General features: G+C 42.1%; 1 protein-coding gene across 2 annotated transcripts in view; it reads right to left on the reverse strand.

The window, feature by feature from the left end:
• Positions 1–1710: 1710 nt before the first annotated feature.
• The window catches only part of LOC138303675 (alpha-2-macroglobulin-like protein 1), a 599538-nt gene continuing 586779 nt past the window's right edge, over positions 1711–14469 (reverse strand). The window contains exons 35-36 of one of the 2 annotated variants that reach the window (XM_069242992.1): positions 4720–4762; positions 1711–3157 (exon numbers count right to left, since the gene is read on the reverse strand). In XM_069242992.1, the coding sequence (XP_069099093.1) occupies positions 3148–3157; positions 4720–4762 (53 nt within the window). In that variant the 3' untranslated portion in view covers positions 1711–3147. The remainder of the gene's footprint in view (positions 3158–4719; positions 4763–14469) is intronic. The other variant, XM_069242993.1, reaches the window with a different exon arrangement.

Raw genomic sequence — 14469 nt, forward strand, 5'->3', positions numbered from 1 at the left:
TGATTCAACAATGCAATTGTGTCAAGTTTACAATCTTCCTCTTGTCTTAGTTGCCACCAATAGGTCATCTATGTATTGCACCATGTCTAGATTACAGGGCAACTGCAAATTTTCCAAATCTTTCTTGAAGGGCTTTCGGTATACACTGTGAAATTTGACACCAAACGAGAACTTTAATTTTCAATTGGAATGCAGAGAGAGGTCCTGGCTATCTTTAAGCAGCAAAATAGAGAAAAATGCTTAGCACAAGTCAATGACTGTATACCATTCTGTAAATGTTGGAATCTGGAACAAAATTACTGCTGGATTCGGTACCACTGGACAACATGGCATCACTATTTTATTCATTTTTTGCAGATGATGCACAATTCTCTGTTTACCACTTGTTTTTTTTATAGCCCAATTGGAAGGCCTACCAAGCACTTCCCAAGGAGTTCCCCATTTCATTTATCCATGATGGGCTTTATTCCTTTTTCTGTCTCTTTTGAAAGTTTGGACTGTTTAATTCTAGTGAAAACTGCATTTTGTTTCACATTTATCCAGACAGGTTTTGCGCTTTCTATCAATCCTATCTCCTTACCAGTGATATCCCATACTTCTTCTTTGAAAGTATGTCTTAAGTGCAGAGGCAGATCCCCTTAATGTTTGCACCACGCTAAATGGTCTATGCGTGACGCAAACCTTAAGTAAGATTTATGAACCCACGTATGGGCCTCTTTGCATTGACTTGAGTGGGTCCATAAATTTGCAGTAAGGCAACACAGCACCAATAGGTGTGTTGCCTTACTTTGCACTAGGCAGGCATTCCATGGGTGTTGCCTGGATGATCCCATGCAACTCCCATGGTTTTTGATGCATTCCCAGATTTACCAGAACAGGTAAACCTGGGAATGTGCCAAAAAGATATGCCACCTCAGGAGAGGCGTACTGAAGAGAAATATTATTATTTCTCCTTGTTCTTTCCTCTTTCTTAGGGATTGTTTTTGTGCAGGAAGGTGGTCCTTCCTGCACATAAACAAATCTTGCATTCACACTAGGCAGCCAAAAGGGCACCAGTAAAGTGTAAAAGGCAGAAATGTGCCATATTCTTTTAAATACGGTACATGCCTGCCCTTTCCCTGTCATGCAGTGCCGCAACATAATTTTCTGTGTTGCACTGCATGACAATCCCCATAAGTATGCCCCTGAGTCTGAGAAGGGATGTTGTGGTTTTAGTGAATAAGGAGGTGTGAAGCATGGTTTCTCTGAGAGAGGGAAATCTGGAGAGAAATTACGAGAATGTGGAAGGGAAGTTGATGGCTGATCAAGATAATGCAAAGAAATATGCACACGACCTCAAAGTCGAACAAAGCACAAGGGTCAAAAGGAAACATGAAATTCAAAGAGTGTGTACAGTGAGCTTGATTTTAGCGCTTGGGTTTTATTGAACTGTGCGTGCAAAATTGTAAAATTGCATTGCTTTATTTTCCTGCTGTGCTTTCCTGTAAATGTCTGTGGATACATTTGTAATTGTATTTCCCTGTAGGGGATGATGAGTTTAATCCTCTTGTGTTTTCACTTAGTGTTTCTAGTGTATTTCATGCACAATGTCTCATGCTTGCAAACCCATCCTGAAGAACACATGCCCCACACCCTAAAAGCCACATCTCTAACAATGAATCTTCAATCCCTACCATGTTACCCCTGGAAACCAAAACCAAACTCACAACGCAGTTTTTGCAACATCTGTTTTATTTATCCAAGCAGCAGAAATACGAAAGTCCCAATTTGGAAATAGTTTAAATCCATGAGCTGCTACAAACAAAAATAAGCAATTTGTTAAATTTGTTTATTTGCCTCTGGGCTCCCGTGTCTGGTGGTTATCCCACGCAATAGCTCAAGTCCATCGAGTCAATTCGCTTTTCATACCATCCATTGCTTTGCATCTCCTTCTATCACCCCTTAAAGATATTAGCCATTCACATAAAATAACTAAATATCAGTTTATTCACATAAGATGCTGCTTCCATGTGGTACTGTCATGATGGTCTGTCCTCATTTTTTTTTACTTCTTGTACATTTAGCCTTGGGCTGTTGATACAAACATTCATCTGGATCTCAGAACTTCATAGAGTTAGTCACTATGGACAGTGCATTTCTAAATGTGGTCAACAGGACAATCATCTGGTGGGCTTTTATCTGGCGAGCTTTCCTCATGGAGGCAATGAACTGGCCGCTATTGACAGCCTGGTGTGGAAATGGTAATGGGGGAAAGGGAAGTCAATGCACAGGGTGTGGCATAAGCAGTGGATGAAAGTGTATGTCTGGTCTTGCTGCTCCCTCAGATGGAATTTACTGTTTATGTCTAGAGGCCTCATATAGTGTATTGCACCAGTCATGGATGCCACAGCTGGGCACTCCAGAAGCCTCATCTGGAGTGTTTAGCAAAGTTCTGGGGCCTGCTTCAGAAGGATAAACATAGATTGGAGAGGCCCAAGAGATGAATGTCAGAATGGTACATAGTTTAAACTGCAAGTCTGCCAAGGAGAGACTTAAGGAACATATATCGTCAGATCAGAAGGAGAGGACAGTCAGGAAGGTGCTGAAATAATTCTGATGGCCAAACAGCAGAAGAAGTTGCATTCATTGCTAGGAATCTTCTAATTAAATATCATGGCAGGAGATTAAAGTGGGCTCAGCAGTGAAGCAAGGAACCATTTATTGAGAGGGAAGTTAGAGACTGCCACTTCCTCTGCCATGGAGAAGTGTTGGGGTACACAAGTTAATAGCAGGGAGGGAATGGTAAGGAAAGAGGTAGGCACATGGAGCAGCCATGGTGCGGCTTTTGACATTTCTAGGAACATAGATTTTAAGGACAGATGTTTTCTCATCCTCTTCTTCATCTCCCCTTACCCTCAAGGCTCTTGTCTTTAGCAAATGCTGAACTCCATGTATACACATCCTGTGATGAAATAGTCCGCTGGCAGAAGTAAGTTCACATGCTGTTGATCGTAGTGACCAAAAGGCCCTCAGAATTTCAGCAGAAGCTGGCAAAGAGATGTGTAAACTGGTTGCAGATTGTGTGCCCGGAAACCCACCAATAGAACCCCCTTTCAATGACAAAAAGGCGCTAAGAGGGTGGTTCTTCTAAGAGCTATCCATTCTTCTTTATGGCCTACTGGAAAAAAGTAGAGAATATAAGGAATGTGCAGAGGTGAATATTTATGAAGAAGGAAAGAAAGTAATGAAGGAAAAATAATAATGAGTGAATGAGCAAGGCACAGAAAACGTTACATAAAAGAAAGACCGAAAGGCTGAGCGAAAGAACACAAGAGGAGTAAGAGGAAAACAGATGAATGCAAAGAAATAAAAAAAGATAATTGAGAAAGAAAAGAAAGAGAAAGGGTAAAGGAAAAGATGTGATAATCACAAGATCGAGAACGCATAACAGCAATAAAGTGGATCGAAAAAAGAAAAATATTTTGAAGAAAAGGATGAAATACAAACTATTTCAGGAACAGAATTGCAAAAAGGCTAGAGAAAAAGAATGTAAATGAGCAAAAGACAGAAGAGAAAGCTAAGAATCACCAGAAGAAAGAAGAGAAAAAGTATAAAACAAAGAAAAAGAGAAAACAAATAATTAAAAAATACAATAAGGAGACACAAATAAAGAATGAAAAAGAAAGGAAATTATACAAATGAGAGAAGAAATATTAGAGGGAAAGGGAAACTGTAAAAATACAAAAAAGACAATATAAGCACATGGGAAGAAAATAAAGACATAAGGAGCAAGGAGAGCGAAAGACACAAAAAAAAGCGCAAACCTGACCTTATTTGTCTCCCAAAGTGACCAGGTAGCACTAACCCATTTTCTTCCTTTCTGGTTTCTTCCTCACAGTTTCTCTTTATTTTTGCTCTTCATATTCCTACCCATCCTTACTTTTTTTTTCTCTCCATGTGTATCTTTATTTCCTTTCCTACCAGTATCCCCTTCTCGTCTGTTTCCTATTCTCTTTTAGTCTATGGGGGTTATTCCAACTTTGGAGGAGGTGGTAATCCGTCCCAAAAGTGACGGTAAAGTGACGGTTATACCACCAGCGTATTACAAGTTCCATAGGATATAATGGACTCGTAATACGGCTGGTGGTAAATCCGTCACTTTACCGTCACTTTTGGGACGGATTACCACCTCCTCCAAAGTTGGAATAACCCCCTATATCTCTTTCTTTCTCTTTGTTATTTCTTTATTGTTTTAACACATTTTTGTTAGCTTTTTATTTATTTGTTTCTATTTCTCTCCTTTTGTTCTTGCATTCCCTCTAACCCTTTGTTTCTTTATTTCGCACTGACTTCTTTCTCTCAATGTATTTTTGATTTTTTTTATGTTTCGCATTATTTTTCTATACGACTTTTGCACTTCTCCACCCTAGGTTCCTTGCTAATTACTTCCTTTCTCTCGCCTGCCCTCCCTTTCTCCATCCTCGCTATTCCTTCCTTCCATTTTTCATCCATTTTCTGCTGTTTGTTCTGTCATGCCTTATGCCTCTTTCACTTGCTTTCTCCGTTCTTCCACGTCTTCCTTTCTCTCTCCTACGCCGCCTCATATCCTTCTTCCTTCATACTGCTATTCATTTCTTTCACTCCCTCATCATGCACTGTGCCTCCCCTTTTGTCTGTTTTCCTCATCCAACTTAGTCATTTTGTTTGGCTCTGAGTAGCAGGCAGAAAGTGGAGACCTACCTTTGGGAGCAGGGAGCTGGGTAGTCCACAACAGCGTTTTCCTCTGCGAAAAAAACAACAAAATATAATGAATATGACTGGACAAGTACATCCATGACTGTTCAGTCACTGATCTCTCTAATAAATATTCCACTCTCCAAAAGAAAGTTATGCCTGTTTAAACACGCATTGCCAAAGCCAATAGGTATGGCCTTGGAAAGCCTGTACAATAGTTACTTTTTTATGGCAAGAATATGCAACAAAAATAAAAACAATAAAAAGAAAACATCATACTTTGAAAACGTGCCTGCCATATTTTTGAAATAAAAATTGTAAAATATGTAATATAATAGCAGGTGTGCTTTGAACACGTATAAAGAAACCCTTTTTAACTTTACCTCCACATCACAGGAAAATATGATTCTAATTAGTGCAAAGAAAAGACCATATTGGCTTTGAATGACTGCAATGTGAATCTTTTGCCTAAGTGCCGTATCTCTGGAATAAAATCTTGGAGAGATCCTTCGCCTCCGTCCGTGATCCCTAGGTCCAAGGGCCTTTCGACCCCGACAGGTCTGGAGCTGTTTAATAGTACTCCGTTGTTACAAGACTCATTATATATCCAATCTCGTTTATCTGTGTCGCCTGCCTTAGACGTCAGTGGGATCCAGCCCATTCCACCTTTGGAATCTGAGGTCAGGCTCTCAGCTTCTTTGTTCAATCTGGAAAACCTCCTTGCTTCTATTTTAAAGCTTTTGGAGAAATTCGTAGGGGGCTCAGATTGTATCCTCGACTCCATAACAGCAATCTTAGGGGAGATGACTAAAGATAAAAAGGAGGCTGTATTTCTTGACCTTATTCGCCCTAACGTCGCCCCTTTACAATCTCTTGTTGACCAGAGGGCTTCCTGGACTTCCTCCAGGGCACCCCAAAACGTGCACTTGTGCAAGGATGTGGGTACTTAAGCGGGAAGTTCCCAAGGCTTCCTTCCTAGTGATGTAAAGTCACTACTGGGTAGTCCTGTGGACTTCATTCGATTTATTTTTGATTCTCCCACTCGGAGGGGCAATCCCCTGGCACAATGCCTCCAGCCCCCTACGAAGGTGTTCCCCATATTTGAAAGAGCAGTTAACCAAAAAAAGGGGCCCACAATTTCCCCCCCATCGTTATGCCCGGTAGAAGATCCTAAGAGGGGAGCTATCGCCAAAGGTGGGAAAAAACCTAAGAGATTGAAGAAACCAAATCGATGAATCAGCAGGAAAAAAAGAAGGAAAGTACTGTTCCCCAAAGTGATAATTGATGGGACAATCTCTCCTCAAATTCATATAGAGCCACATGCGATGCAGACTAGTATGCCCTCTCCACGTAGGCCCAATTTTACTAAAAGGGGACCTGTAAGCATGCACTTAACTGACCTCTCCACCATTCCAGCTTTGAACCTAACCGCCTCAATTTCTTTTCCCCATTTTTTATCCCGATTTAATTTTAAATAGGTCCACCTTGCTAAGATGCTTTTCTGAATCTAGTTTTTTGAAACACATCTCCAGTAATGATATTGATCTTGTCTCTCTACGGATCGTCGGCGGTGGCCTCAGGGCTAGGGTCGCCTTCTGCTCCTTGAGCACGGCGAACCTGGTCCTCTCTCACGCTGACTCTCTGCAGTGTCGGGGATTGATGTGTTTCCATTCTCATCCCACACTGCTCTAGGAGGGGAAAAGTTTGTGACTAAGAGCTCTGAGAGGCCCCATCCCCCGGTCCACTTTAAAGACACTGATCTTACCATATATAGATCTAGAGTAGATCTACAGGCTCTCAAAGTGTCTTTAATAGGGAAGGATAGGCAGGTGTTACTGAGGAGACATGACACGCTCCGAATCTTCTAGCCACCTCTGCTCTGGAAGATTGGGGTTGGCTCCTGGGAGCCCTTGTGCAAGAACAGGGACCCAGGGACCCACTCCAGCCTTCTTCCTAATAGAGGTTTAAAAATAATTTCCTGGAATGTAGCCGGGGTAAAATTTAGTTTGGAAAAACTATCTTACCGCAGCACACTCAACCCAGATTTAATTTGTCTTCAGGAGACTTGGGCAGACACGGATTTACTGTGGGATAATTATTTTGTAGTTGATTGCAAGGCCTCTTCATCTCGAAGGGGACCTGCTAAAGGGGGGGTAGCTTGTTTACTGTCCCACACTTTCAAATGGGATTATTCCTGCTATAAAGGCCTCAGCAACCTCTTCATGGCGCTTACGATATGATTGCATAATACCTCGTGGGGTTCTACCTCTGCTATTAATTAATGCGTATGTGCCCCCAAAGGCCGTGTATGATTCTTTGTTAGAAAGGGTCTTTGCTTTTATAGAGGATGCCTTAGATACCGAGTTCCCTCCACTGATAGCATTAATGGGAGATCTAAATTGCAAAAGTTCCAACTTTGCCCTATGTCAAATGCGCGACGTAGAGAGACAAAAAGCATTGCATATTCCAGATTGTGTTTTCCCCCTCTAATTAAAACAAACAAAAGGGGTAAACTTCTCCTTAGTCTTCTTAAAAAAAACGACTGTATTATTGCTAATGGCAGGTCCACTTCGGATGCTCCCGCCTCTTTTACACATATTTCTCCGGGGAGGATGGCCATTTTAGACTATTTAGTACTTGATTACTCCTCATTCGGTCTATTGGAAGATCTTAGGATAATGAGTACCCCTTATAGCGATCATAACTTGCTTTTTATCACCTTGGAAGCCTCCATATTGTCACTAGACTCTTGGAAATCTGGTGGGTTTACCCAGAGTTTTTCTAATAAGACTGGGAGGACCCAGTGGAATTTTAAGAGGGTTGTTGGTGTTTCTGCACCAGTGGTTGCTAATCTAATTAGTTGGGAGGGAATGGAGTTGCAAAACTTTTCTGATCTCCTGAAGCAATTGGTGGCTAACAACTTGTCCGGGGGTCATAAAGTAGCCCAGAAAACTATCCCCCACATATTGCTTGAATTAAATAGAGAAATAAATAACGGTCAGGTCCCAGTATTTAGTTTTCTCAGAGGAAAGGAAAATCAGGGTTGTCATATTAAAAAGGAGAAAGAAGCGGCTAATGATTCGTCTTGCAAAAGAAGCGGGGGACAGGCTCTGGATCCAGCTCCGGGAAGCCGCTACAAAGGGCCAGGCAAGGCGTTTTTGGGCATTAGTGGGTGAAGGTTGTGGGTCAAGAATCCGTCCCTCCCCTGCTGCAATCACCGAAGCCCACTGGTCAGAATCCATCTCCTCCCTGTATGCCTCCAATGGGGTTGCACCTTCCGGCTCCCAGAAATTCCAGGAATTCTCACTCCCTCTCCCCTGTCAATAAAAGAGATTGACTGTGCTATTGGTGAAATGCGCTCTTCCGCTGCAATGGGGCCAGACGAACTTCCTTTATCAGTTATAAAACAGGACAGGAGCTCTTGGTCTAAGATCTTACATGTGGTCTTTAGAAGATGTTTCCTCTCTAAATGTATTCCTCCCTCGTGGGTTGGTAGCATAATTGTACCCTTATACAAAAAGGGTGACCGATCCTGTCCTGGTAATTATCATCAGATTGCCCTTCTTGATGCGGTGGGAAGATTTTTGACTAAATGTCTGCTGTCTAGACTAATGTTTTGGGCAGAGGAGAATAACCTCATCCCCTTGGAACAATCTGGATTCAGGCGCAAACATAGTACCCTAGATAACATCATGGTGCTTCAAATTATTATGGAAAAATATGTAAAACTGAGAGGTGGGGTTGTTTATGCCGCCTTCATAGACTTCTCCACGACCTTCGATAAAGTAGATAGAGATCTTCTATGGGCTAAGCTATGCAGCCTGGGGATACCTTTGCTCCTCATGGAGTTAATGATAGCTTTCCACTCCAATACCTGGTGTAGAATCCTCCTAGGGGGTGATAGAGGTTTATCCCACAAGATTTTCACATCTAACGGGTTAAAACAGAGCTGTCTACTGGCTCCCCTTCTCTTTTCCCTATACATTTCAGATGTCCCCTCCTTTTTGTCAAAGGGTAAGGGTTTTCCCCCGCTAGTTGGTGGGCGCCCAATTTGCTGCCTGTTATACGCCGACGACATCTTAATTTTTTATTTAAACCCTAAAGGCCTCCAGAATCGTTTGCAGTGTCTGTCAAAATACTCTGATTCACATTATCTGAAGATCAATGTATCCAAAAGTAAGGCTCTCTGTCTCTTGGGGAAAAAAAAGACTACTTTCCCCAATTATTGTTGGATATTGGGCAACCAAAGTCTTGTAATAGTGAAATCTTATCCCTTTTTAGGGAAAATCGTGAGCCGGAACCTTAGCGATGTTGCCCACATCACCTCTAATAAAGCAAAGGTCGAAGGTCAGGCAAGAGGTCTGAGGGCTCTATATACAGCCACAGGGAGAAGGCACTTCCCTTACCTTTTATCAGCATATCGAGTTAAAATTCCTGCATCCCTGCTACATGGGGTGAAACTCATAGACATCTCCAAATGGGAGTTTCTAAATCAAGCAGAAGGTAAAATTCTCAGAAAATGATTATCTGTTAACACAGCAGCCTCAGTGGCGGCTCTGAGGCTGGAAATGGGGCTTAGAAGCGCGTATGCTCAAGGATTAGCGGGGGTTATACGATTGGCCATCTCAATTTTAAAGAGCGAAGAAAACACTATAAGATCACTATTAAAGAAAGAGCTCTTTTTAGATAACAATAAGACCAAATTCGCCTTTTGTAAGAATTTTTCCATTGCACTGGAAAGGTTGGAGCTGGATTGTAGCCAAGTCCTAGAATTTTCCCCATTGCACTTGAGGGCGATTTTGAAGAATGCTTCATGGACCCTGAGCTTCCGCCAAGAGCTGTAAAAAAAGAAGCTCCTTCGCGAATATAGATACCACTCTAGTAATAAAAAAAACACAACCTTATCTCATTTGGAACATCCCTCATAGCGTTAGGGGCTTTTGGACGCTGCTTCGACAGGGATTGCTCCCTTTGAACACACTATTAGCAAAATGGTATGGTACCGCAAAAGAGTGTACCATTTGTCCGGCAGATTCTCAAGACTTATGTCACGTATTATTTGTCTGCCCTTCTCTTGCCCCATTTCGGCGTAAATCGTTAAGACCAATCTGTCTTCAGCTCTCTTTGTTGTCAGTGCCTCTCCAAGCCCTTTATGATCCTCCAAACGAAAGATTCTGTTTTAAAATATTTAATTTTTTTAACTGAAAGAAATTATTGCAGTATGGCAAGTCAGGTGGCTTGGTTAAATAATAGGATCATTGTTTTTAACTTGTCCATGATAATAATATTACTATGACTTAACATGTGGGTCTGAAGAAAGCAGGCCCCTTTTGATAGAGCGCGAGATTGGATTGTGAAAATGTTGTTTTTGCACTGGTATACACCACCAATACTATGGTTAACGCGGTTCTGTCTTCCGACAGTCCGGTACTCCTACCTCTTTAGAAATGGTGTTTCATTGAGTGTGTTTATACAAAGCCAGTTCCCATGACATAGGATTTTGATGTAATATTTTATTGTATATATCTTTTAATTTTAATTATTTGTACTCGATTGGATGTAAAGTATAAATAGCAATTTTGACTCTTTGTTCATACTATAAACTTTTATAACGGTTCTAGATAGATGTAAAGGGTAAATTTGATGTTTTGTTTGGTTGTAATGCAAATTCTTTTATTTTTCTTTTGTTGTTCTCTTTTTTTATGTGGACCTCAGTTGAGTTCCAAATCATAAATAAAATAAAATTGAATTGAATTGAAATTGAAGTGCCAAATGTGCCACTGGTGCAATAATCATGTGGAACCTACAAAACTTCACTAGTTTCCTTGAAGTTATTTTTGGTCAGGTTTATGTTGTTTCAGAATTGGCTCATTGAGAAACATCAAGCCACAACACAAGTATTTGCCCCAGTAAATATTGTATGATGGAAAGTAGTGATCATCAAAATTGTTGTGTTTTTGTGCAGTAAAAACACATACTTACCCAATGTGGCAGACAAGTACCACCATCAGGAGAACTGTATGTCCAGTATAAAGAGTGTCCTGTGAATACTGCACTTCTATGGATTGATATGCTTCAGTGTTGCACCACAGAACTATGCTTCCCAGAAACGCAGCCAAGACCTAACATAAAATATTGCGTGGGAAACTGGTGATCATTATTAAGGGGTTTATGGCATATGCCATCTCATTCTTTCTAATTAGTGTCACCTGCATCATAAGTGTCATAAGTAGATGATCAAATGCTGAATGCTCCTATTTTGTACATATTTTTGCAGCAACCGCCTATCATGGATACTTGTGTTTTTGATTTTCAGTTAGTAGGTTTGTATGTACTTGGCCAACACATATTATTTGCTCATGCGTCTATTCCATGTTAGCTATGGCGCTGCTCAGGGATTATGCTATTAAATTCAGCATGCACAGCTCACATACTGTAGTTGGCTTTATGCCTCATTCAGTGATTAATGTATTTCCCTGCATTTGTGCAAAAGCATCACTGCATTGATTGGTCATGGAGAACTTCCAAAGATTGATTCTGCGCTTGGTTGAATCACATGCTTTAAAGTTTAAATGCACATGTGTTTGGTAATCTGTTGTCAATGGAGCTCCAGTAACTCAAATCAAATAGTTTTTGCTCTTCAGTAGTAATGGAATCCGAAGGTGCAATGGTGAACTTCCATTACTGTTTGTTCACCATATCTGTGGTGGTGAGGCTGGGTTTGTCTCCAAATTGTAGTTGCTGCTAAATAATGCCAACATTTAGAAATGAGAAAAGGGAAGATATTGAAAATCAGAGAGCTTTATTCTCCACATTGACGTCTACAGAAGTAATAGCAATTTTTGCTGAGAAATAGCTCAGATAAGGCCATTTTTGCCTTATAAAATTGTGAGACTGCTGTCTGAACGGGGCTTCTGGTGACATGTGTGTTCCAAAGCACTCTGGAGAGACCAGGGGTGGCTTTTGGCTGGAAGGGCTGGTGGTGCGCATGCAGGGGGGGGAGCAATAATAAAAAAAATACAAATAAAAATAACACCTGCTGCGCCGGCTCGCCTCCGCTGCTCGAGCTGCCTTGGTGCTTCTGCCTTCCTCCCCTCCCCACCCAATCCAGACGCTTTTCTCATGCTGTTACACAGCATAAGAGAAGTGCCCCGATAGGCCTGAGGGGGCCGAAATGCTGCTCATTGAGGGAGTTGGAGCCTGGGCTTGCTCCCCAACCGGCTGACCAACACAGCCGGGTGAAGAGTTCTAAGTGTGCATGCTGGTTTTGCTAGCTTCGGCCGGCCGGCCGACTGACATGCTCACTTAGAGTGCACCTAGCACTCCCCTTCAACCCCCCGGCTGACACGGAGGATGCTTGCCCCACCCCGCCCTACCTAAGCAGAAAAATAAAAAGATAATAAAATTATTTTATTATCATTTTATTTTTCTGCTTCCTTTCAGCAGGGGGGCACTGCACTTGCACTTCCATAGTGGAGGGGCCACCACTTGGAGAGACACAAGCCTTCTGAACCATCAGGATTTCTCTTTTTAGGGATCTGCAAAAAAAATCCTAAATTTGTAGTTATGTTAAAAGCCTCTGCTTTTTACAAAAGTGCCAGCAAAATAAAAAAAAAAAGTAACCTCATTCTCCTTTTATTGGTCCTGCGATCACTGCTGGGCTAATAAAGGAGGGTCTGCAGGCAGGTAAGATGTTTGTTGTTTACTCCTCATCTGCCTGCCCAAAGTCACATTCTAATGTTTCCACCAGCCACTATATGAAGGCTGGCTTCCACACTCACCCCACACCCATGCACCACAGGCGTCACCGGTCAGGTGACCCTGCCTATAAAAGAGGCCGGGTGCACATGCCCAGAGGCCACTTGATCAGTACCATCACTATGTCTCTGTGTCCCTTATTTGCTTAGCATGTGGGCCCAGGGCCCACAACACAGTGGCAACGCGTGGGTCTGACCCCTTGTGTATGCCAACTGCAGCTCTGTTGTGCCCTGGGGGGAAATGCAGCCGAGGCACCTCCCACCTGTTTCCTGTAAGGCATAGCTCTGAGCACATTGCAAGCCTGCACAGGATCAGCCTGGGAAAGAAAAAGAGGGTTTAAGTGCCTCTCCAACACCTAGTGACTCCTCCCCAAACACCTACAATGCCTGCATGGGGTGAGGAGGATTCTGCACCCAAGTGCCCGCAACAAAGAGGAAGTGAGAACAGAGACTATTCACCTCCAACCCCCTTCTGCACCAGCTGCCATTTTGAGTGGGAACGGAGAAGGAGAAGCAAGGCCATTGGCAGGACGCTGTGAGGAAGCAAACGCCCTGGCCTATCAAAGTATGATGAGGCCCACAACACACAATGCCCCAACCTGGTGAGGCACCTGCATATGCTGTCTGCACATGCCATCTCTTGTACCATTGAAAAAGAGAGAAGCGGTGCAGCTGACTCAAGTTCCGCAAGGTGAGCAATCTGGCCATGAGAAGGCGACAGCACTGTAAATGCTACATCCCACTGGACGTGCATCCTTCAAAAAGTTTGGGGGATTGAAGGGGCACTGCTTCTGCCGTGTGCAGACCCCCGCACCGGCAATGAGAGTACCCTGCATGGACCGCAGCATCATCAATATTGCCAGGACGTGTGAACTGCCCCCTGTGAAAGCTGAATTAATTACTAATAAATTCACATTGATTAATTGTTAAGAGTTTCCATGAATTAGGATAACGTAGAGAAAATTGTGTGACTTGGAGAATGTGCCCACTGATGTGGCCACCATGAACAGTATGACAATTAATGATAAATTCACATTTGTAGTTTAAATGATGTGCACACATAGAATAAAATGTATTAGTGGATCGCATTAATGCATTAATACTATGTATTTGCTTAAATAATATCAGGCATTGATTAATTACGAGGTTTGGACCTAACCAACAGAGCCTCATGTTAAGTCGCACAGTATAAATAAATGTTAGTAAATGTTTTGTGAAAGCAGAGAATTAATATTGTACATTGTTCACACAGCGCTGACCAAGCGATATGTAGATATCTTAAACCTTCTCATGAGAACTGCTTGTTGAAATGTCCTGCACTACACGTTCATACTTTGTAAATTTGATGCATGAGGAGAAGATGTTCCCAGGATTCAACAATGGCCGCACTGACTGAAACTAGGATTGCAACTAAAAGCTACCTGACAAACCTGATGATGAGAACGGGAGAAGAGGATCCAATCATCAATGTGTGAAAGATTGTCTAGTCATATGTTAGATTTAGACTTTAGAGTTTATTGGTCCTGTTCTGGGCATACAATATTCTGACAAATGACCGCGTGAGAAGATACTTGATGGAGTTTAACTTAGTCTGACTGCACTTAGGAAGGCTAGCCCACTTTCTGAGTTCATTTGATCTCACTGTCTACCCCTTAGCAGTCCTGTTCATGGAGCACTGCAGTTCGAGATGTACTTTTCCTTATAATTATATCCTTAAAGAGAAATTGTGTTAATGCTGATACCTTAGCCTAATGTCTTATAAGTTGATTCAGTTAACTTAGACCCCAACAGTGGCTGAGCCAATCCCGTTCACTGGCCCATTGCCGATGCTGACCAGACGGATGTCCACCCGACGAGGAAACCACTTCTTGCTGACTGATTGAGAGAAAGGTATAACATGATGCTCTTCTTTCTGTGCTATTTTTGTTCTTTTTTTAGGTACCAACCGCTATTTGATAGAGCCTTAGTTAGATGTTCAAATTAACTTTGACTAAAATTG

The sequence above is a fragment of the Pleurodeles waltl genome, chromosome 7, assembly GCF_031143425.1.
Source record: "Pleurodeles waltl isolate 20211129_DDA chromosome 7, aPleWal1.hap1.20221129, whole genome shotgun sequence".
Taxonomy (NCBI): Eukaryota; Metazoa; Chordata; class Amphibia; order Caudata; family Salamandridae; genus Pleurodeles; species Pleurodeles waltl.